At 44.4% G+C, this 23,000-nt stretch overlaps 1 protein-coding gene across 9 annotated transcripts in view; it reads left to right on the plus strand.

The window, feature by feature from the left end:
- The window catches only part of LOC144668873 (intercellular adhesion molecule 5-like), a 337,959-nt gene that overhangs the window by 151,515 nt on the left and 163,444 nt on the right, over positions 1–23,000 (plus strand). For 6 of the 9 annotated variants that reach the window (XM_078531312.1, XM_078531313.1, XM_078531320.1 and 3 more), the window contains 5 exons: positions 4,320–4,634; positions 6,380–6,673; positions 8,428–8,715; positions 20,871–21,116; positions 21,474–21,755. In XM_078531312.1, the coding sequence (XP_078387438.1) occupies positions 4,320–4,634; positions 6,380–6,673; positions 8,428–8,715; positions 20,871–21,116; positions 21,474–21,755 (1,425 nt within the window). The remainder of the gene's footprint in view (positions 1–4,319; positions 4,635–6,379; positions 6,674–8,427; positions 8,716–20,870; positions 21,117–21,473; positions 21,756–23,000) is intronic. The other 3 variants (XM_078531314.1, XM_078531318.1, XM_078531317.1) reach the window with 2 other exon arrangements.

The following is a 23,000-nucleotide window of genomic DNA, read 5'->3' on the forward strand; positions in this document are numbered from 1 at the left end:
GAGGACAGTCACCCAGTGCCAAAAGAGGATGAATGACCTCCTCCATTCTGCCAGGGTAAGTCACTCTTCTCATCACTCTCAACTCACACTCTTTCAAACCCATCCCACATCCACAGGGATCTCATTCACTGCCAGTTCAAGGGGCATCACCATTCACACTTTCACACACACATCTTCATTTGCTCTGTGGATCATGTCCTCATCCCTTCCATGGCACCACCCACACATGCCAGGCATCCTTATCATCTGGCCTGGTAGGTGTCCTGCTTACATTCTCTCCATCTGTATTCATGCAGGACAAGTTGACGCACAACAGAAGGGAGAGGTCACAGAATGGTGGAGGGATGCCTGAAATTAAGGTCCCCATGGACTTTGAAAATAGAGTAATCCAGCTGGATAATAATGATCTGGACCATTCCTGTGCTGACAGTGAGGTCGGTGGTGCTCAAGCAAATGAGGATCCAGCAGTACAACATCCATCAGACAACCATGCTGTTAGTCACTTCCCTGTTCCGCAGTCTCCTGCCATGCACTAATTATCTCTCCTTGCCCATCTGGGAATCAGCTGAGGGGGTCCACAACCCAGGTCATTGAGTCAAGCTCCGAAGACATCTCAGAAGAAGCAACTGATGACACCCTAAATGAAGACCCATCACAGCGCTCACTCACACCCTCCACCAGCGCAGAGACAGCAGTGGGACCTAGCTCTGAAGTAGCCTCGGGGTTCACATTCTGGTGATCACATCGCACTGCCTGATCCACAGCAGGAGGCAACAGGGATTTCCCAGTGTCTGGCATTCAGAGGACTGCTGGAGGCCAGGAATCTGTTGAGTTCGAGTCAGATGAGCTTGGTCCAGAGCTCGGGAACGTCAGGACAGGATGACCGCTGCACTCATCAGATTGCAAGGCACAATGGAGGAGTTCGTTCAGGCTGAGGTGATAGCGCCGGCATGCCAACACACTGAGGTCAACACTGGCATGAAGGCAGCGCCATGAAGACCTTGGTCCGCTGTCCAAGACATCGGTCCTGCACTGTTGCATGGGCTGAACTCCATCACTGGCGCCATAGCGGGCCTCCAACAGTGTCAACGCGAGAGGGGTACAGGGCAGCCCAATCTCACTCCAGCTACCCCTTCTCCTCAAGGAGTCAGCCAGAGGCTGTTGGGCACCCATAGGGAGGAGGATCAGCAGGTGCACACTCTGAGGCCATCCACCCAGGTGACCCTAGGAGTGTCTGGCACATCCAAATCCTCTCTTCATGTGACCCCAGCAGCTCCAGCTCCACCGACTGAGGAGGGTTCCACTGCCACACAGCAGGACCCCAAAAGCAGGCCAGGGCCATCCAGGTCATGGCCCTCCAGAGGAGACCCGTCAAGGTCATCACACCTCTGCTGTGGATGTCGGGGGAGCACCAAGATGTAGCGGCAGGGTTAGGAAGGTTAAGAATATGTAGTTGTACAGCCTGGACACCGGTGTTAATCACTTATACATAATGTTCACCATTGTAAATAAATAAACTCCCAAGAATGCCTCCTTGCCTGTGGCTCCTTATTCCGATGAGCAGTTTTTGTGTCACTCAGATGTGAAACCTTGGTTCCTGCACAAGATAAAGGCAGGTGTCTCAGTCCACCATCTCTTCCCAGTGCTTTGTGCAAACCTTCCCAGTACACTGATGCGCCTTCACAGTCACTGGACACATCAGTCATGCCTGAAACTCCAATGGGACTAATCATTGGTGCCAGAATATCCTGAGCCAGCAGCACAGAGTTCCATCATCTTCTCTGTGTGTTCCCAGCACCTTTTGAGGTGCGGCTGGCCCTACATCTCATCAGCACCTGTGTCCAGTGACAGTATGGTCCTGAAGGGTTCAGCTCACAAAGGATGCCATAGGATCAGGAGAAGTTCAAGTTTCCCCCCTGCATTTCCTTGATATGACCCTGTTCACAGTGCGCAAGCGAGGTGGCATCAGCCAGACAGGATTCAGACGTTTACTTAAGCTATGAGAGGATCTATGGAGTGTCCCCACTGCATGTTGTCATCATCCTCCTGGAATGTAGAGACTATGGGCGTTTGCTGCATCTCCATGACAGGATCCATATCACAGAGGGTGATGTGTGCTGCCATCAGCCAGACAGGAGTCAAAAGTTCACAGATGCAATGTGAGGATCTATGGAGTCTACTCACTGCATGTCATCGTCATCCTCCATTAATCTAGCAGCTGTGAGGGCCTCCTGACCACGCCTGCCTCATCTGGCCAATGTAATGGCCTCATCACCGTCATCCTCGCCTTCAAGGATTGTGGAGGGCACAGCAGATGATGACGATGCATGACAACCTCTGTGGGCTGAATGGCAGGGCTCCACCAGAATCTCATCTTCAGTATCCCGATGGTTTGCTGCACCTTCTCTCTGCTGCAGTCTGAGGCTGCCACACGGGCGTCTTCAGCCACATCCTCTGCGGGTAGGCCTTGTCCCCAAGGAGCCAACCTGCAGCCTCTGTGCACCCTGAAAGACGTCAGGGATCTGAGACATACTGAGAATGTAGGAACCATGGGCACCTACTGGGAATCGTGCGCAGACCTGTAGGATGCGTTTGTGGTGGTTGCACATCAGCTGAACATTCAGCGAATGGAAGTCCTTGCAATTGACGTATAAGGGAGTTGTTGCCAAGTAGTTTATTTGTGTGTTTTGACCAAGTGAGTTATTGGGGGGATGTTTTGTAAGACTGTTTCAACTGTGTCACTTTAATCTTTTGTGCTTAATTTTTTTTCCTCCTTGTTAATAAATCTTTTAAATTTAAAATTCTAAAGGTGTTACTGGGATTCTATGCTTCTGGGGACAGTAGTTCTTTCCCTTGTTTTCAAAATGCAAAAAAAAAAGTTATGACCAGTAAGGCTTTCTCTCTGGGGTTTGGCTTGCTCAGCGAATAACTTCAGCTGCAACAATATGTTCCTACTTCAAAGAGAGGCTTGTTTTTTGTTTTACCTCTGGGAGTTACTCTGAATATGTCCTACATTGAATGGATTCCATGCCCCTGTATTTACTTTGGTTTGTTTTCTTGGCAGCAAACCTGGCTGGATTTGAAATTTGGATCGACACAAGCCCCCCAGCTCTGGAATTTGGAGACTCGCTGAGGGCAAACTGCAGTACAACATGTGAAGATGCTAAGCCATTAATTTACGTGGAGTATAAATCGGGGATAAATCCTAACAGAACTAATGGTGATAAATGGATAGCTGACTTTTTCCCAAGTGTCAAGGCATGGGATATCTCTGTGCCATGTTTTGTGAGGTGTAAAGAAGAGAAGACTGCGAAAAAAGTGGTCACTGTTTACAGTAAGTGAAAACGCTTCTAATGAGATCATGTTTAGCGCTAGAGATTACTGGTTCAGTAGATTTCTATTGTTGGTGATTGAAATGCTGGAATGTTGAAATAGATGAAGGTAATTAACATGCTTTATCTCATAGTTCTAATTAAGACCAGCCAAGTGGTACAGCATACTGATCCACCAAAACCAGTTCCTGCCCCTGATTCTCCTTCCTAAAACTAATTTACTTGACTCTGGATTTCACCTTCCTCCTACCTTGAATCCATTTTAAGCCATTCTGTGATTAGTTCTTTTCTGTGTGGGAACATTAGTACCACAGTTCATTATCTCACCAATACACTGCTGGCTGCTTTGAAACAAACATTCAAAAGTGTCCATGATGCCGCCACTCCCTATCTCTGTAACCTCCACCAGCCCAACGACCCTGCCTGTCCTCTACACTCCTCCAATTTTGTTCTCTGGTGCATCCCTGATTTTAACTCCAGAGTTGACAACTATGCCTTAAGTTGCCAAGGTTCTAAGATGTGGAATCACTCCCTAACCTCTCTGTCTCTCTCTCTCTCTCTCTCTCGCTGTCTCTCTCTCTCTCTCTCTCTCTCTCTCCTCCTTTAAAACTCTCCTTAAAATCTACCCTTATCTCCAAGCTTTTAGTCATCTGCTTTAATATCTCCTTATGTAACTTGGTGCCAGATTTTTTTTTGAAAACGCTCTTATGTCGGGTTTAGGGATGTTTTACTACATTGAAGGGTCTATATAAGTACAAATTGTTATTGTTTACAATTAATCATTTAATTATTTTTGATGTTGGGAATTCAGAATGAAAAGAGATCTATGTACTAATTTTCAATGGAAGAGATTGAATCTCCGGTATTTGTTGTTGGGGTAAATCCTTATTATACTACTCATACATCTGACGGTGTAAGGAGATGGAACAGGGAGTACTAAGTACTTTATTTCAGTGCATTCTGTTCACTGTGATTCTCCTTTAACAGATCGAGAGATAAGCATTACTCCACCTCCTGAAATGCTGGAAGTTAACAGAACGTATAGTCTGGAGTGCACTGGTCCGAGGGTCTATCCAAACAATAAACTCATACTCACATGGCGGAGAGGGGAAGAGATAATTCAGAGTAATTTCACAGGAGAACCAGGTTTCCCAGATGAAGATGTAAGATTGAGGAATGTCTTCAGTTTCACTGCAAGTTTGTCAGACGATGGACAGGAGTACACCTGCTTGGCAGAAGTGGACTTGGGCTCCAACACCACAAAGCCAATTGCAAACTCCTCGGTGACTCTGCATATTTACTGTAAGTTCCAATTGAGCAAGAAATGTTCTCCTCTTTTTGGGAATAGGTTAAATATCTATAGGAAACAGTATAGTAATAAACTTCTCATTAGTTCCTGTTTTAGCCATACCACAGAAATGTGATGTATAAAAATTGCTCACCTTGGATCATGCTGCAAATATGCAGTCTTCTAATCTGTTCAAGGTGTAAACGTAAATTATCTGCATATCTTTTAGCCAGCCAGGCAGTGTGCAAAACTTAGTTTGAAAGCTAGAATCAACAATCATTTTGCAAGATCTATTATACCAACCTGAGTGTTGTAATAACATGACTCCAAAGACATCCAAGACCCAGCCTGATTCAAAGGCTTGATTTTCAATCCGGGCTTGGGAACCCAACGCCTGGATCAGTTCCGGATGCCGACCTCGCGCTGCGTATGCTTTGCAATACATTCTCCAAATACAGGTTCCCTAATTGGGCCTGAGGCTAAGCCCTTCCAGAAAGTGGGAACTGACTCCTGACTACAATCCTCAATGGCAGATGGCAGCCGTGGGCTTTCTGCTGCTTTGCAGAACAGAGAAGGCAGGAGATCAGAGGGCCAGCAGCATCATGGTGCAGACAAGTGACAAATTGCCACAAAAATGTACTGTACCCACGCTGACACAAAAACCCTTGTTGCAAAAAATTTGTTCACCATTAACATGACCATGCTCCCCGCATTGCACCCAACAGCTGCTGCACACTAACTTGCACTAAATTGTTCTGGCCGTCACCAGCGCTTCAAGGAGCTTAATGGGCAATTAATTGGAGGCAGGTGGGTTCCTGGCTTCTCCACCATGCACCCCACATTGAACTTAGCAGTGTGCCCTGGAGGTGTACATGCCATCTGGGAGCACTAATTTCAAAGCACACCTGCATTGATCTTGACAAACACCAGTCCCTCCACCTCTTCAACCAACCCCTTTGGGTGAATGAAAATCAAGCCAAACTCTACAGTGTAGGGAGAGAGGAATGCTAAAGGTCGGCCTCATGAAGAATATTATTTTAGAGTAAGATAAATAAGTACCCTTTATTCAGAACAATCTTTCAGGCAATGCAAAGATACTAGACACTGAGAGATAAGCCATGAGTGGAATGAGCTTTAGGTTCAAAAGACTTTTCCCTCTGTTTGATTGCAACAAAGAAATGGGTGCAAAGTATGTTTATCTCCAGAATAATCCACATGCTGATATTATTATCACTCTCCTGTTTTTGTCAGAAGGCAGCCACAGGTTTCCTAATAATGACAGGGATTTCTAAAGGAAATTAACCTGGCTGCCTTGCACATCTTAGTGGCCAGTAGAGGTGATAGTCATGGAGCAGGTGAGCCCATCTCATGATGCAGGGAGTGCAAAACAAGCTTGAAAGATTCATATCCAGAATCACGCACACTAAAGTCTAAGTCTCAACTGGGATAGTGTAGACAGATGCAATTACAGAGCACAGTGAAGCTAAATCAGAGAGTATATCAGCCCGTACCACTCATAGCAACTGGTGCAAAAGTAGCAAGTTAGATACTTGGGCTGCCTGAAGAGTAGCAAGGGTTAATTTCAAAAATAAAGCATGTGACTTCCTGATGATGGCTCTAGTTTTCTCACAGTGAGCAAGTGTGATAGATTCCTGGGATGTGTTTATTGGGATGTACTGGTCAGTTTTCCACTCAGTCCATTAGGAACTAAAACAACACAGCAAATCAAAATGAAGTGAATTTCTTGTCTGTGTTGCAGCTTTTATGGATCCGCCTAGAATCCTTGACAAAAATCCCATAGAAGTCAAGCAAGAAGTCATGTTAACGTGTGAAGTTACAAATGTCTATCCCGCTGAGAAGATGAGAGTAAGATGGTCTCAGGATGGTGAAGAATTGAATTCAGTTCCAACAAGGCCAAATTCCAATACTATCCGGGTAACAACAGCATGGACACCACAGGTGTCTGGTCTGTCGGAAGTCACCTGTACAGCGGATTTTGAGGAGTATCCATCTGTTCCACCAAAGAATGATAGCATTTTCATTGAGGTGTACGGTAAGGATTCTGGTTATTGGGGGCATTACAATCAGATAGCATCCTGATAGTTCGTTATAGTCAAAACTGCAGCTTGTCAGATTTACATCACTTTAAACAGGTATTAGAGGAAACATTGCTACCTACTCTTAGACAGTGGAGTAGCTGAATTTATTTGTGTTGCGTAGGCAAGTAACATGGATCAATGATTAAGCGGCTAATGACACAACAGATCATGTGTCCAGAATGTTTTTTTCTGAGCAGTTACCAGTAAATAAATTAGTCAGTAATTTTTCTGCAATAATAAACAAATGCAGTATCAAAAACTGAAAATACAAAATATCAGCAGACATAATGAAGGAAGGAACTTGCATTAATACAGTGCCTTTCACAGTATCAGGAGATGCCAAAGTGCATCGGAAGATCAAGATGTGGAATCAGTTTGGGTGGAGCTATGAAACAGCAAGGGTGACAAACATTGGTAGGAGCTGTTTATAGGCCACCAAACAGTAGTGGTAATGTAGGCACAGTATACAACAGAAAATAGAGATGCATGTCACAAGGGTAACACAATAATCATGCAGGACTTCAATCTACATACAGACTGGATAAAACTAATTTTATCCAGTGGACGATGCTGTGGAGGATGAATTCCTGGAATGTCTATGCGATGGTTTTCTAGAATGGTATGTTGAGAAACCAACTGGAGAATAGACTATTTTAGATCTAGTATTGTGCAATGGCTAATTAATAATCTCCATAACAAGTGACCATAATATGTAGGAATTTTACATTAAGTTCAAAAGTGATGTAGTTCAATCGGAAACTAGAGTCTTGAATATAAACAAAGGAAACTATGAATGTATGAGGGGAAAATTAGCTGTGGTAGATCATGAAACTACATTAAAAGGTATGATATGTATAGGCAATGGCTAGCATTTAAAGAATTAATACATGGTTTACAGCTAATTTACATTCCTTTGAGGCACAAAATCCCAGCAAGAAAGGTGATCCAACCGTGGTTAACAAGAGAAGTTAATGATTGTATTAGATCAAAGGAAGAGGCTTATAAAGTTGCCAAAAAATTAGTAAGCCTGAGGATGTAAAAGAGGACAAAGTAAACTGATAAAGGAAACTAGCGAGATACATAAAAATGACTGTAAAAACTTCTATAATTATGTAAAAAGGAAAAGATTAGCGAAGACAAATGCGGGCCCATCACAGATAGAGACAAGAGAATTTATAATGGAGAATAAGGAAATGATAGAGAAACTAAACAAATACTTTGTGCCTATTTTCACAGAGGAAGATACAAAAAAACCTCCTGGGAATACTAGAGAACCAAAAGACTAGCGAGAATGAGGAACTGAAAGAAATGAGTATGAATTTAAAAATAGTAGTACTGGAGAAATTAATGGGACTGAAAGTTAATATATCCCATAGACCTCTTCATCCCAGAGCGTTGAAAGAGGTGACTGTAGGGATAGTGGATGCATTGGTGATCATTCCAAAATCTGCAGACTCTGAAATGGTGCCTGCAGATTGGAAGGTAGCAAGTGTAACCCGACTGTTTAAGAAAGCAGGAAGAGAGAAAACAGGGAACTACAGACATGTTAGCCTGGGGCCTTGTACATTCACTTCATAATCATTGAGGTGGATGGTGAGCAATAAGCATTCGGCGTACCTGCTTTTGCCTCATTTTTATAGTCACACTGAGGGGCTGCAAGATAAGCTTTAGGAGTGTTTTTAATAATATCTTTCTGATATTTTTACAGCTTTCTCTGCCCCTGAAATCCAAATACCAACCAGCCCTGAAGGAAACCCAGTTAATATTACCTGCAGTGTGTTTAATGTCTCAGGCGAACTTCAACTCAGACTGAAGAACGGAAATGACATATTAGTGAATGGATCAAGCAGTAGTGGGCTCACTATCTATCATACTGTAGATGCACAAGCACAGCTGGATGGACAGCAGTATGTCTGCGAGGCTGAAATGAAACTTCAACTACAGCCAATGAAGGGTCCCATTGTTAAAAAAGAGGTTGAGACTCTCCATGTCCTGTGTAAGTAGCACCATTTTGATCACAAAAGGTTTGTGAGGTTTTTTCCTAAATGGAGATCAATAAAAGACTCATAACAACTCTGCCCTTAGTCCTAGACAAACTGAATTGGTCTCTTGGAAGCTGTTCAGAGAAGGATTACCAGACTAATGCCTGGAATGGGCGGATTGTCTTATGAGAAAAGATTGGACAGGCTAGGCATGTATCCACTAGACTTTAGGAGAGTAAGAGGTGACTTGGTTGAAACATATAAGATCCTGAGGGGTCTTGACAGGTTCGATGTGGAGAGGATGTTTCTTCTTTTGGGAGAATCTAGAACTGGGTTCACTGTTTAAAAATAAGGTGTCGCCTATTGAGGACAGAGATAAGGAGAATTTTTTTTTCTCTCAGAGGGTAGTGAGTCTTTGGAACTCTCTTCCTCAAAAGGCAGTGGAAGCAGAGTCTTTGAATATTTTTAATGCAGAGGTGGAAAGATTCTTGATAAACAAGGGAGTCAAAGGTGGAAATGTGGAATTGAGGTTACAATCAGATCAGCTGTGATCTTATTGAATGGTGAAGCAGGCTCGACAGGATGAGTGGCCTACTCCTGCTCCTTGTTCATATGTTCGTATGATCGTCACACATGTTCTGCCTTCCAATGGCTCTTTTTGGTTGAAGAGAACAAGCTACAGGACAGGCTGTGTGGAGACACTGTCCATTACAATTGCAGTGCATTGAGCCAGAGTGCAATCGCCTGAGTGTGTGTCCTCAGTCCCCCATGTAGCAAGATGCACATCCTGACCAGACCATTGAGAAAGATATTAAGTGAAGACCAGGCACTTCCACATGGAAAGTTGAGGAGAAAGTGGAAGCTGAGCCACAATGGGCTGCTGCAAAGTGTGGGATAATGATAGGACCTATTTCATGAGAGACGGAGAATGCTAGAATAGCATTTTCAATGGAGGTGATGGTACATGGCTGTGAAGAATGAGTGGCTCACATCTAGCTCATGAGTGCTGCAGACAGATTGGTGTAATTGTCCAAAACTTGTGGAGAAGCACTCTGGGAAGCAATAATTCTATTTTGTCTGATATGATATTGTGATGGCAAAACAAATAAAACATAGAAGCAAAGAAGCTAGTAGAAAGACATACTAGTCCCTCTCCAGTTGTAACTGATGTTGTTCATCGCTTTATGGTACTTAGAATGATACAGCATAGAAGGAGGCTATTCGGCCCATCCTGTTGTGCCAAAGGTTATGAGGGGCAGGTGGGGAGTAGGCGGAATGTGGAATTAAAGCTGCAAACAGATCAGCAATGATGATATTAAATTGCAGAGCAGGCTCGATGGGACAAATGGCCTACTCCTGCTCCTAATTTATGTGTTTGTATGCGGCTCTTTGGTAGAGTCATCCAACTGGTCCCATACCCCTGCTCCTTACCAGTGGCCCTGTAATGTTTTCCCCATCAAGTACTTATCTAACTCCCTTTAGAAAGTCACTACTGAATCTGCTTCCACTGCCATTACAGGCAGTGCATTCCAGATCACAGCTAATTGCTTTGTTTAAAAAGAAAGGTTCCACATCTCACCTCTGGTTCTTTTTCTCATCACTTTAAATCTGTGTCCTCTGGTTATCAACCCTTCGACCACTGAAAACTGCTTCTCCTTATTTCTCTATCAGATCTCCTCTTGACTTTCACTGCACCAAGAGATACAATCCCAGCTTCTCCAGTCTCTCCACATAACTGAAGTCCCTCATCCCTTGTACCATTCTATTAACCCTCTTCTGCATCCTCTCCATGACCTTTATATGTTTAGCACATCTTCCCTTCTTTTGTACCCTATTCCTCTATTAATAAAGTCGAGGATTCTACATCCTTTTCTAAGAGCCTTCAGAACTTATTCAACTAGCTTCAAAGATTTATGTACCTATACTCACAGGTCACTCTGTTCCTGCATCTCCTTTTTATTTGCACCATTTAATTCATATTACATTTTGCTTGGAAGAATGTGGAAAGGTGTCACTTCACATTTCTCTGCGTTAAATTTTATCTGCCATGGATCTGCCCATTTCACTCGTCTATGTCCTGAAAAGGTCTGTTAATGTCCTCCTCATTATTTACTACATTTCCAAGTTTTGTGTCATCTGCAAAAATTGTGCCCAGGTTCAGGTTATTAATGTATAGTATATAGAAAAAAGCAGTGGTCCTAATACTGAGCCCTGGCAAACATTACTGTTCACCATTACTTTCTGCTTTCTATCCTGACTTGACTTGATTATTCCAACGCACTCCTGACTGATCTCCCACATACTACGCTCTATAGACTTTAGGTCATCCACAACTCTACTGCCTGTGTCTTAACATGCAGCAAGTCCCATCCATCTAGCGCCCTAATGCTCGCTGACCTACAATAGCTCCAAGTGAACAAAGTCTTAATTTTAAAATTCTCAGCCTTGTTTGCAAATACCCACTGTCAAGATTACGTATTATGATCACTGTTCCCTATGTGCTCTCCCAGTAAAACATTTGCCACTTACCCCTGTTCCACAGAACTAGGCCCAGTACTGCTTCCTTCCTCGTTAGGCTAGAGAAGCACTGATCAAGAAACTTCTCTTGTATACGTTCCAGGATTTTCTTTGCGCTGTTTACTCTGCTACAATCACAGTCCACATTAGGATGATTGAAGTCCCCCATTATCACCACTCTGCAGTTCTTGTATCTTTCGGTAATTTACCTGAAGACTTGCCCCTCTGTCCTTCCCTCTATTTGGTAGCCTATAGTATATAATCACTAGCAGGGTGGGTTTGGGGGTTGGTAATTGGGGGGCCAGGCGGGGTGGTAATCGAGATGAGGCTCCCTTTCCACTGGGTTTCCTTGCTGGGCACAGGGTAACAGCAACAGGAGGAACACCCCCCCAGCCCCCCTCCCCAAGTCTGGCAGCCTTGCCACATCACGTGGGCTCCCCACCATCACCTGTGACTGGAAGAGGTCCTTAAGTGGACATTAGCCCAAGGGTGGGTGGGAATGCCACTTATCACCTACCCTGCCGATGCTAAAATGGAGGCAGGAATGTGATGGACACCCCAGATTCCCACCTAATGTGCACCCCAGAATCCCACCTGATTTTTTTTACACACCACCCCCCACTTGCCATCCCAGTCCTGGGAAGTGTAAAATTCCAGCCACCATCACTCCCCTTTCTTTCATCAATACTGCTACACCGGTCATCTTTTCTTCTCCTATTTTTGCTGAATGTCTTGTAGCCAGGAATAGTAAATTCCCAATCCTCCCCTTCTTTAAGCCAGGTTTCTCTTCCTGTCACTATATCATAGATCCATGTGGTGACTTGTGCATGCAGCTCACCAACCTTATTTATCGTGCTTTGCCAAGTTGCACATATGTACTCCAAACCTATCTTAGATTATCTCACATTTCCCATCTGATCCCTCTTATTTCCGGAATGTTCTTTACTCCTGTGCGATTTTGTCTCTTCCGGTCCTCTGTGCTGCTTGTTTCTCTTTTGTCATGTTGCATCTAATTTGAGTTTTTAAAAGATTGAAGGTAACACTGCCATGAGATGAATTGTCAATTAGGGTAACGTGGGTTGAGGGTTTTATCGATGGGAGTGCAGCACAGAAGTGGAGAATCACTGGAAATTTAAGCTCATGCTGCAATGTGGAATTCACAGTCAGGAGGCACAGAGTGGTGAGGCGTTTGTGCCAATGGGTATCCCTGAGCTCATAGCAGAGTATAGTGTGTTGTTTGGGGGAATATGCAATGTATGGAATCTATGCCTTGTGAACTCTCGGTTCCCATTTTCATTGAGCGGATATTACGGATATGAAATCTGATGCAATGCCTGAGGGGTTCCACCATTTTGTTCAGGTGGGAGATCCAGAGGCAACTTTGGGGGAATGGCCACAGTGGATGGAGGGTTAAAAAGGCTACTTTCTGAATGTAGTGAGAGGCTGTCAGATATTTACTAACACTGCCACCCAGTGGATCTGTAATGGAGCTGCACGCTGACAAGGCTGACTTCAAAGTCAGAGGGCTGAATAATAATAGTCACGCGCCGATGGCGGGTTCAGCGGTATTCCAACTTCTGGGCCCACCGTCAGTGCGCACCCAATAATACGATGATTACCGCGAATTCACGGCAAAGGCGGCTTATAGACCGTCATCCCGCCAAATGAGTGCTGGAGGGTGGGGTGTCTGGTCTCTGAGGCTGCTGGCTGTGACCTGGAACAAGGTCATGGCCAGCACGTTAAAGGGCTCCTGGCACGGGGCAGTGTCAGGTGACCCAGCAGATGATCAGTCGAGTGCATCTACTATACAGAGTAAAGATTTGTACATTTTCCAGTCTGGCCAGGCACAACAATTTAAATTTTGGTTAATCTCTGCCAACTATGTTAATCTTAATAGGTGGCAGCAGTTTTCCAAAATCAGCAAGACCTTTTGGATTGAGGGCTTGTACATTAATTACATATTCCCATGGATAGACGCCCGCGCCACCAGAGCGAGGAGGAGAAGCGTTCTTGCAGGGGTGAAACTGCCCCCTGATTTAGTCAGGCCACCCTTGTACCCCTCTTCGTGCAGCATATGTTCAACATGACCAGTTCATGTAGAGCGCTGGGAAAAGGAGGACCAAGAGTTCACCAAACCCCTCTGTAATAGTGGCAAGACATATTATAGAAAACGTTGCCATATTGGGGCATCCCTGGTGACCTGGCCATCCACTTGATCACAGTCAGGGCCATCAGCAGGAGCAACACTGTGGCCACTGAACTCAGCATCGTCCATGTCCTCAGAGGATTGGCTGCCATCTGGCATGTCATCATACTCCAGGGCATCTCCCTTTTAAATGGCGATGTTATGGAGTGCCCAGCAAATCATGACCATCAGCCACACACCTGAGGGGGAGCACTGCAATGCACTTCCAGATCAGTACAGGCATCGGAATCGCATCTTTAGGAGACCGATGGTCTGTTCCACTATGGCCCTGGTGCTGGTGTGGCTCTCATTGTACCTTCTCTCTGCGTCAGGTCTGGGCACCTTCACAGGCATCATTAACCACCTTTTCAGTGGATAACCCTTATCACCTAATATCCACAACTCCAAGGAATGTGGGCCAGTGAAAAGGTTTGGTGTCTTTGAGTTGCTAAGGATGTATGAGTTGTGACTGCTGCCTGGGTACCTGGCACACACCTGCATGACCTGCCAATTATGGTCGTACACCAGCTGCAGATTGGTCAAGTGCAAGCTTTTTCTAGTGCATGGCTGTCCATGTAATTTCCAGCCCTTCAGAACAACACATCTGCAAACAGCTTGATGCAATGGTGTGCAGTCGGTGTCGTTATCCCACTGAGGTCTCCACAGCCTGACTGGAATGAGCCTATTGCAAAGAAGTAAAGAACCACTGTCACCTTCAATGCAACAGGCATTGGTGGCTCCCAAGGCAACTGGATGAGATCTCCCCTGCGAGCATCTTACATGCTGACGTCACTTATGCTGCAGAACTTGCTGTGCCCCTAGCCAGGCTGTTCCAGTATGGCTACAACACTGGCATCTACCCAGCAATGTGCAAAATTGCCTAGGTATGTCCTGTACACAAAAAGCAGGACAAATCCAACCCGGCCAATTACTGCCCCATCAATCTACTCTCGGTCATCAGTAAAGTGATGGAAGGGGTCATCAACAGTGGCATCATGCGGCACTTGTTGAGCAATAACCTGCTCACTGACACTCAGATTGGGTTTTGCCAGGGTCACTAGCTACTTACCTCATTACAGCCTTGGTTCAAACATAGACAAAAGAGCTGAATCCCCGAGGCGAGAGAAGAGTGACTGCACTTGATGTCAAGGCAGCATTTGACCGAGTGTGGCATCAAGAAGCCCAAACAAAACTGGAGTCAATGGGAATCAGGGGGAAAACTCTCTGCTGATTGGAGTCATACCTAGCACAAAGGAAGATGGTTGTAGTTGTCAGAGGTCAATCATCTCAGCTCCAGGACATCACTGCAGGAGTTCCTCAGGGTAGTGTCCTCGGCCCAGCCATTTTCAGCTGCTTCATCAATGACCTTCCTTCCATCATAAGGTCAGAAATGGGGATGATTTCACTATGGTCAGCAGCATTCGCAACTCCTCAGATACTGAAGCAGTCCATGCCCATATGCAGCAAGACCTGGACAACATTCAGGATTGGGCTGATAAGTGGCAAGTAATTTTCGTGCCACACAAATGCCAGGTATTGACCATCACCAACAACATAGAATCCAACCATCTCCCTGTGACATTCAGTGGCATTATCATCATTGAATCCACCACCATCAACATCCTGGGGCATACCATTGATCAGAAACTGAACTGGACTAGCCATATAAATACTGTAGCCACAAGAGTAGATTAGAGGCTCGGAATCCTGCAACAAGTAACTCACCTGATTCCCCAAAGCCTGTCCACCATCTACAAGGCACAAGTCAGGAGTGTGATGGAATACTCTCCACTTGCCTGGATGAGTGCAGCTCCAACAACACTCAAGAAGCTTGACACCATCCAGAACAAAGCAGCCCGCTTGCTTGTCACCCCATCCACAAACATTCACTCCCTCCACCACCGATGTACAGAGGCAGCAGTGTGTACCATCTACAAGATGCACTACAGAAACTCACCAGGCCTCCTTAGAAACCCTTCCAAGCCCACGACCACTGCCATCTAGAAGGCCAAGGGCAGCAGACAGATACTAACACCACCACCTAGAAGATCCCCTCCAAGCCACTCACCATCCTGATTTGGAAATATATCGCCATTCCTTCACTGTCACTGGGTCAAAACCCTGGAACTCCCTTCCTAACAGCACTGTGGGTGTACCTACACCACAGGGACTGCAGCGGTTCAAGAAGGCAACTCATTTACACCATCTCAAAGGCAATTAGGGGGCCTAGCCATTTGGCATTGCTCTGTCCCCTTCCTGAGGAACGACAGCAGCATGAGTCTTCTAGTGTTCCCTTCTTCCTCTCACCCTTCTCCTCCTCCTTATCCTTCTCTCCTCCTCACTGGAGGTTGTGTCTCCAGCTGAGACAATGATCCCCATCTGTCTCACATACTTTTCACCCCTCATTAATGCACAGAAAAATAATCCATCAAAAGAGCCCTCTGAATCAGAGGAGAGTTCTCCTCATGAAAAATATCCAACAGGTTCCTCTGCCCACTCAAACGAGCAGTTCCCACAGTCAATAGAGTTTGAACTGCAAAGCTGAGACTCTGGTCTCAGCTGCAGTTTTAAAACCACCCAAAGATGCTTGCCCTTAAAAAACGGATTCCCCACCTGTCGTAAATCTTGCCCTGAGGGTGTATTATTGCCTTTTGACTATTGTTGCACAGAGATGGGTAGCTAATTAGCTGAATTACCTTTTAAATTGATATTTAAATAACACAGGCGGGTTCCCAACTTTTTGACCCGCCCACCTGCCATATTATCGAAAACCAACATGATGACGTCATAAACGACACCCGACATCAACACACCCCATAATACACTCTGCAAAGTGGGAAACACTCCAGATCTTGCAGCATAAAATTCAGCCCAGATATAACGTTCAACTGCATAGTAATTATGGTTTTATTTAGTGTGCAATGTACCTTTAAGAATAATACTTGTTAGGCAAGATCACATGATCTGTAGTAACCAATAGGAGAGTAGCGTGGACTGCCTCAGCAGTCAGTGTAAAGATGGAAAGATGAAGTTGGAGTTGAAAGCACACTTGAAGTCATTGCTGAGTATATTGTAAATAAACTTAAAGTTTGCACCCAAGAAGTGTCTGCTGATCAACTCAATCATTAATAGTACAACTCGGCCACCCTACAACAAACTGGTGATGAGGATAAAACAAGATTGAACAAAAGAAGTCAAGTTAGAAATAAATCGGCACTGTACTTTGCCCAGTAATTGTAAGTCGCAAGCTCCATTAGACTTGAAGAAGTTATCCTCTCTCAAAATGCCACAATTTGGGAGAATTAATACTTTTGAACCAGCCAAAGATGATTGGCCTCAACATATAGAATGCCTCATGTTCTTTTTTTCAAGTGAACGAGATTACGGGGGAAGAGAAGAAGCGAGAGATCCTCTTGAGTACTTGTGGGAGCAATATCTACAGCTTGATTCAAAGTTTTATAGCACCCATTGCCCCAGATTTGAAGAATTTCGATGAACTGGTGGACCTCGTGAAGGGTCATTTTCAACCAAAGCCCTCAGTCACAATGCAGAGGTTCAGGTTTAATTCATGAAATAGAGCCCTGGGTTAGATAATTGCATGCTACATGGCAAATTTGAAGCAGTTAACGGAATATTGTGAGTTCAGTACGACTCTGAACGACATGCTCAGAGATTGTTTAGTGTGTGGTGTGGAAGAGGACACTATTCAGAAAATATTATTGTCCAAGGTCAATCTGGATTTCAAGAAGGTGCTGGAGATAGAGGTGGAAACAATCAGTCTTTTAGTGATTGGCAGTTTTAAAAAATCGAATGTTACTATTGTCATAGAAATGGGTATATGATGATGCAATGCAAGGGAAGATCCAAGCAGGCTTGTGAACAAAAGAAGAAGCCCAATGAAATCTACAATGTAGAAGAGCCTGAAACAACAAATTCAGACATTTACTCGCTGTTTTATATGAAAGTTGGAAAGACAGAACCAATGTTTGTCACAGTGAAAGTAAATGGTAAACCTGTTAGAATGGAAGTGGATGCGGGAGCTTCCGCTATAGTAATTGGGGAACATACCTTCGGATATTTGAATAATGGCGAACATCAATTAAGTTTAGAAGAAACAGACACCAAGCCATAAATATATACGGGTGAAGACATTCAAATAAAAGGCATAAGCAGAGTAACTGTCCAATATGGAAGCCAATTGGCAAAGCTACCCTTGATGGTGGTAGCAGGTGAAGGGCCAAGTCTCCTGGGGCGAAATTGGTTCAAGGAAATTCAGTTAGAATGGGCTGAAATTTTCCAGTTGAGAGCAAGTGGGCTACCATAGTGATTTAGAAAGTATGCCAGCATCTTTAAGGGTGAACTGGGGAAAATCCAGGGCCTGCAGAGAAGCAATCCCTCGCTTCATGAAGGCGAGCCCAATGCCATATGCCCTGGAAGAAAAAGTTGACATTGAACTGAACAGACTAGAGCAACTGGGCGTTATACAGCCTGTTCAGTTCTCAGAATGGGCATCTCAGAATGGGCAGCGCCCATAGTCCCCATCCTTGAACCCAACCAAAGTGTCCAAATTTGTGGAGAATACAAACTGACGGTTAATAATGTAGCTCAGCTAAACAGGCACCCCATTCCAAAAATCGAAGACCTGTTTACCAAGCTGGCAGGAGGGACAACGTACACTAAGCTTGACATGTATCATGTTATCAACAATTAAAGTTGGATAATGCCTCCCAGGAATTTGTCACAACTAATACCCACAAAGGGTTGTACGGATATACACGATTGCCTTTCGGTGTCTCCTCCACTTGTGCCATCTTTCAGAGAGCAGTGGAGTGGAAAGCTTACTGCAGGGACTGCCCCAGGTTGTAGTCTATTTAGTGACAGGGCTATTTTAGTGACAGGATTCACTGAAAAAGAGCATTTGGCAAACTTAGGTGAAGCCTTAAAATATTTCTTGCAAGCTGGAATGCACTTAAAAAATGAAAAGTGCACATTCTAAGAGAGGGAAGTAATCTATTTGGATCACTGGTAGATTCACAGGGCCTCTACCCAATTGAAGAGAAAGTGAGAGCCATAAGAGACGCTCCTGCACCAAAGGACGCCTTTAAGGCAGAGACTTTAAACTCTTTTAAAAAGTACCTGGATCTGCACCTAAAATGCTGTAAGCTGCAGGGCTATGGGCCGGGTGCAGGAAGGTGGGATTAGAAAGGGCACCTGGGTGTCCTTGGGCTGGCATGGACAAGATGGGCCGAATGGCCTCCTTCTGTGCTGTAACTTTTCTATGTTTCTATGGTTCTATGGAGTGGGAGCAGTGCTCCCTCATCGGATGGACAACGGCACGGAACAGCCAATAGGTTACGTACCAAGAACACTCACCACAGCGGAAAAGAGATACTCACGATAGAAAAAGGCCCGTCCATCATCTTTGGTGTCAAGAAATTTCACTAGTACATACACAGCTGTCATTTTACAATTGTTTCAGACCACAAACCATTGCTAGGATTATTTAGTGAGGCCAAAACTATAGTACCCATCGCCTCAGCAAGAATACAACAATGGGCTTTAATTCTGGCAGCATACGAATACACTTTCATACATAGGACTGGTAATCAAATCGCAAGCGCCGATGACCTTAGTCGCTTGCCTTCACAAGAAAATGAAGAGCACGTCCCAGCTCCACAGGAACTTTTTTACTGTTAAATTTCGTAGGTTTCTCGTCGGTAGTCAGAGACTGGACAAGTCGGGACCCAGTCCTATCTCAAGCACGAGAACAAGTGCTACATGGTTGGTCACAGGAGCCGGTGTCTGACGAAATGAAACCGTACTTCAACAGAAGACATGAAATAACCAGCCAGGATGGCATCTTATTGTGAGGAGCACGAGTGATAGTTCCTCCAAAGGGAGGGAACCACTTTTAATTGAACGATACAGTGCCCATCCAGGAATTTCCCGAATGGAGACCATAGCGCGCAGCTATCTATGGTGGCCTAGGATGGATGGTGAAATAGAGAGTATAGTAAAGCACTGTGTGTAATGTCAGCAACTGCAAAAATTGCCAGCGACAGCTCCATTACACCCATGGGAGTGGCCAGGTAGACTCTGGGTGCGGTTACACATTGACTACATTGGACCTTTCCTTGGAACAATGTTTCTGCTCATTGTTGATGCCCATTCACAATGATTGGACGTATATGAGGTGAAGTCACCAACGTCGGCCATTACAATTGAGAAACTACGTCAGAGTTTTGCTATACACGGTCTACCAGAAGTAGACATTTTAGATAACAGCACAGCATTTATGAGTGCTGAGTTTCAACGGTTTATCAACCTCAACCATATCACTCATGTGAAAACTGCACCGTACCACCCTTCCTCAAATAAACTGGCCGAAAGGGCAGTTCAAACATCCAAAGCAGGGATGAAAAAGCTAACTGGTGATTCCTTGGCAACCAAGCTAGCAAGCTTTCTTTCTCATTACAGGACTACCCCTCCCACAACAGGTGTCACACCTGTGGAGTTACTGTTGAAACGCCGTCTCAGGGCGAGATTGAGCTTAATAATGCCGAATTTAGAGGGGAAGGTGGAAATGAGTCAGGGAAGCCAGAAAACTAGACACAACTGGCACGAGAGGAAACCACCTGAAAGACTGAACTTGTAAATTCCTTACCCAGTGTAAATATTATGTTATCTTGAAAAATATGTACTTGTAAATATAATATAGCCCAGTTAAAGGGAGAGGAATGTAGTAACAATGGTTTTGTTTAGTGTGCAATGTATCTTTAAGAATAATACTTGTTAGGCAAGGTCATATGATCTGTAGTAACCAATAGCAGAGTAGCGCAGGCTACGTCAGCAGTCAGTGTAGAGATAGAGATAGAGTTGGAGTTGAAAGCACACGTGTAGTTGCTGCTGAGTATATTGTAAATAAACTTAAAGTTTTCACCCAAGAAGTGTTTGCTGATCAACTCTATCATTAATAGTACAACTCAGCCACCCTGCAACAAACTGCTTGGCTGGCACCAACATTGCATGACAGATCTTTCACTCACTCACTCACTTTCCAAAACTGCTTCATCCAATTCAGGTTCGCAGGGAGTTGGAACCTATCCTGACAGGCAATGGATGCTAGGCAGGGTACACCCAGGACGGGATGCAGTCCATCACAGGGCACACTGAATTATTCAAGATTCCAACAGAAACCTGAAATCACTTGGAGATTTCTCAAAAGCAGCACTCAGAACTTTGCTGTTTTCTGCAAAGTACAGGGAAACTTACTCTGCCTTTATCCTGTGTTTTATTTGACCTGGGACTTTTTGATGCTGACACTGGGTTTTAAAATAGAAGCCAGTTTTATTCTGAGCACTGACATCCAGAGAGCACCAAACAAATAACCAGAAAGACCTGAAGGATACTTGAACTTTCTGTTGTTTAATTTCACGATTTAATTTTTTGTTGTAATGAATTTTACAGATGCTCCATTAGAAGCACAGATCTTTAAAGGTCAAGAAAATTGGATTAAAGGGAAATCACAGAATTTAACATGTCAAGGTGAAGGGAACCCAGCTCCCCAGGTGTCCTGGACCAAAGATGAAAAGATATTCAGCGGAGAGATATTCCACATCCCATCAGTCCAAATGCAGCATGGTGGTCTGTACAAATGCACAATCACCAATGTGTATGGATCCAAAAACTCATCTGTAAATGCAGTCATTTTGTGTGAGTAACAGATTACAGGAAATTTAATGTTTGAACAGTCCTTTATTCTGAGCGCAGTGAACAGTCTGTGATATCGTTGAGCAATCAAATACAGTGGCTGTTATGTTGAGTTTATATTTACACAATGGCACTGCATTTCACTGTACAAAATAACAGATGCCTGGGAGTAAAGTCCAGGCAGTGACAGTATTGAAAGGATTCAGCTGCTCTGAAATGGCTCTTGGAAGATGGATGAGAGCACAATATGTGGCTAAGTTTGGGCATCCAGCTAATCCAAGCACTGATGTGGAGCTGTGTACTTGTTAGTGATTCTGTGGGTGTAACTGGCTATTTTCATTTTTATTTTCTCTTTTCCAGATGAACCAGGAAACACAACTATTTCAGTAAATAACAAAACAGTGTCAGGGTTTCCCATAAACATCAGTAAAGGGGATGAGATTACAATAACCTGCAATTCCAGTGGAAACCCCACACCTACAGTAAAGTGGGAAGACCCCAGTAATGGCAGCAACGTTGAGATTCGTCCTCCTGGAGTCCTCCGTATTTCCCAAACAACATCAGGACATCAAGGAATTTATAAATGTCGAGCTACCAATCAATATGGAATTGATGAGAAGGAAGTGGACATCAGGGTCAAAGGTCAGTTTCTAATACTGGTCAGAATTCAAAGAATAAATAATTATTCTCTTGAGGATTGAAACCACATTTCTGTTACTCCAATTAAATCCTGAGTGTCACGTTAGTTTACTTAATTCTGTTATTTATTTATTTTCATCAAGACTCCTGTTCCACTCCACCCTTGCTGATGATGGGACAAATGGATAAACTACTGTCTGCCTGTAACAATGCTGCTCTGTAACTAGCCTCTGGGACATTGTTACAAGTGGCCCAGCGTGACATTCCCTTCCACTTGTTCCTCTTTGTGTGTAGAAGCACCTTACTCCTACTCCGTGTTTGCCTAGACTGCACAGGCAATAACACGGCTGGAGTGGAGTTGCAGTGGCGAATCCACACGCTGACTGTCCATGGTGCAAGGTGTTGGCAGCTCAGTGAGCCGCTGCAGCACATGGCTAGGCTTCAATTCCAATAGTGAGGGAGGGAGGTGGGGGCAATCACAGTGAAAAATAAAACCAGGAGATACTGTCCTTGACATCAAGACAGCATTTGGCCAAACGTGGCATCAATGTGGAGCCCTAGCAAAACTGAAGTCAGTGGGAATTGGGGGCAAAGTCTCCACTGGCTTGAGTCATACCTAGGACAAAGGAAGATGGTTGTGGTTGTTGGAGATCAATCATCTCCAGTCCTAGGATATTTCTGCAGGAGTTCCTCGGGGTAGTGTCCTAGGCTCAACCAGCTACAGCTGCCTTACCAATGACCTTTCCTCCATCATAAGGTCAGTAGTGGAGGTGATCGTGGATGATTGCACAATGGTTTACCAGACTAATGCCTGGAATGGAAGGGTTGTCTTATGAGGAAAGGTTGCACAGGCTAGGCTTGTATCCACTGGAGTTTAGAAAAATAAGAGGCAACTTGATTGAAACTTTTAAGATCCTGAAGGGTCTTGACAGGGTGGATGTGGAGAGGATGTTTCTTCTTGTGGGAGAATCTAGAACTAGGGGTCACTGTTTAAAAATAAGGGGTCACTCATTTAAAACAGAGATGAGAATTTTTTTCTTTTAGAGGGTCACGAGACTTTGGAACACTTCCTCAAAAGGTGGTGGAAGCAGAGTTTTTGAATATTTTTAAGGCAGATGTAGATAGATTCTTGATAAGCAAGGGAGTCAAAGGTTATCAGGGGTGGGCGGGAATGTGGAGTTGAAGTTATAATCAGATCAACCATGATCTTAATGAATGGTGGAGCAGGCGCCAGGGGCCGAGTAGCCT

This window comes from Cetorhinus maximus, chromosome 28 (genome assembly GCF_964194155.1).
Source record: "Cetorhinus maximus chromosome 28, sCetMax3.hap1.1, whole genome shotgun sequence".
Taxonomy (NCBI): domain Eukaryota; kingdom Metazoa; phylum Chordata; class Chondrichthyes; order Lamniformes; family Cetorhinidae; genus Cetorhinus; species Cetorhinus maximus.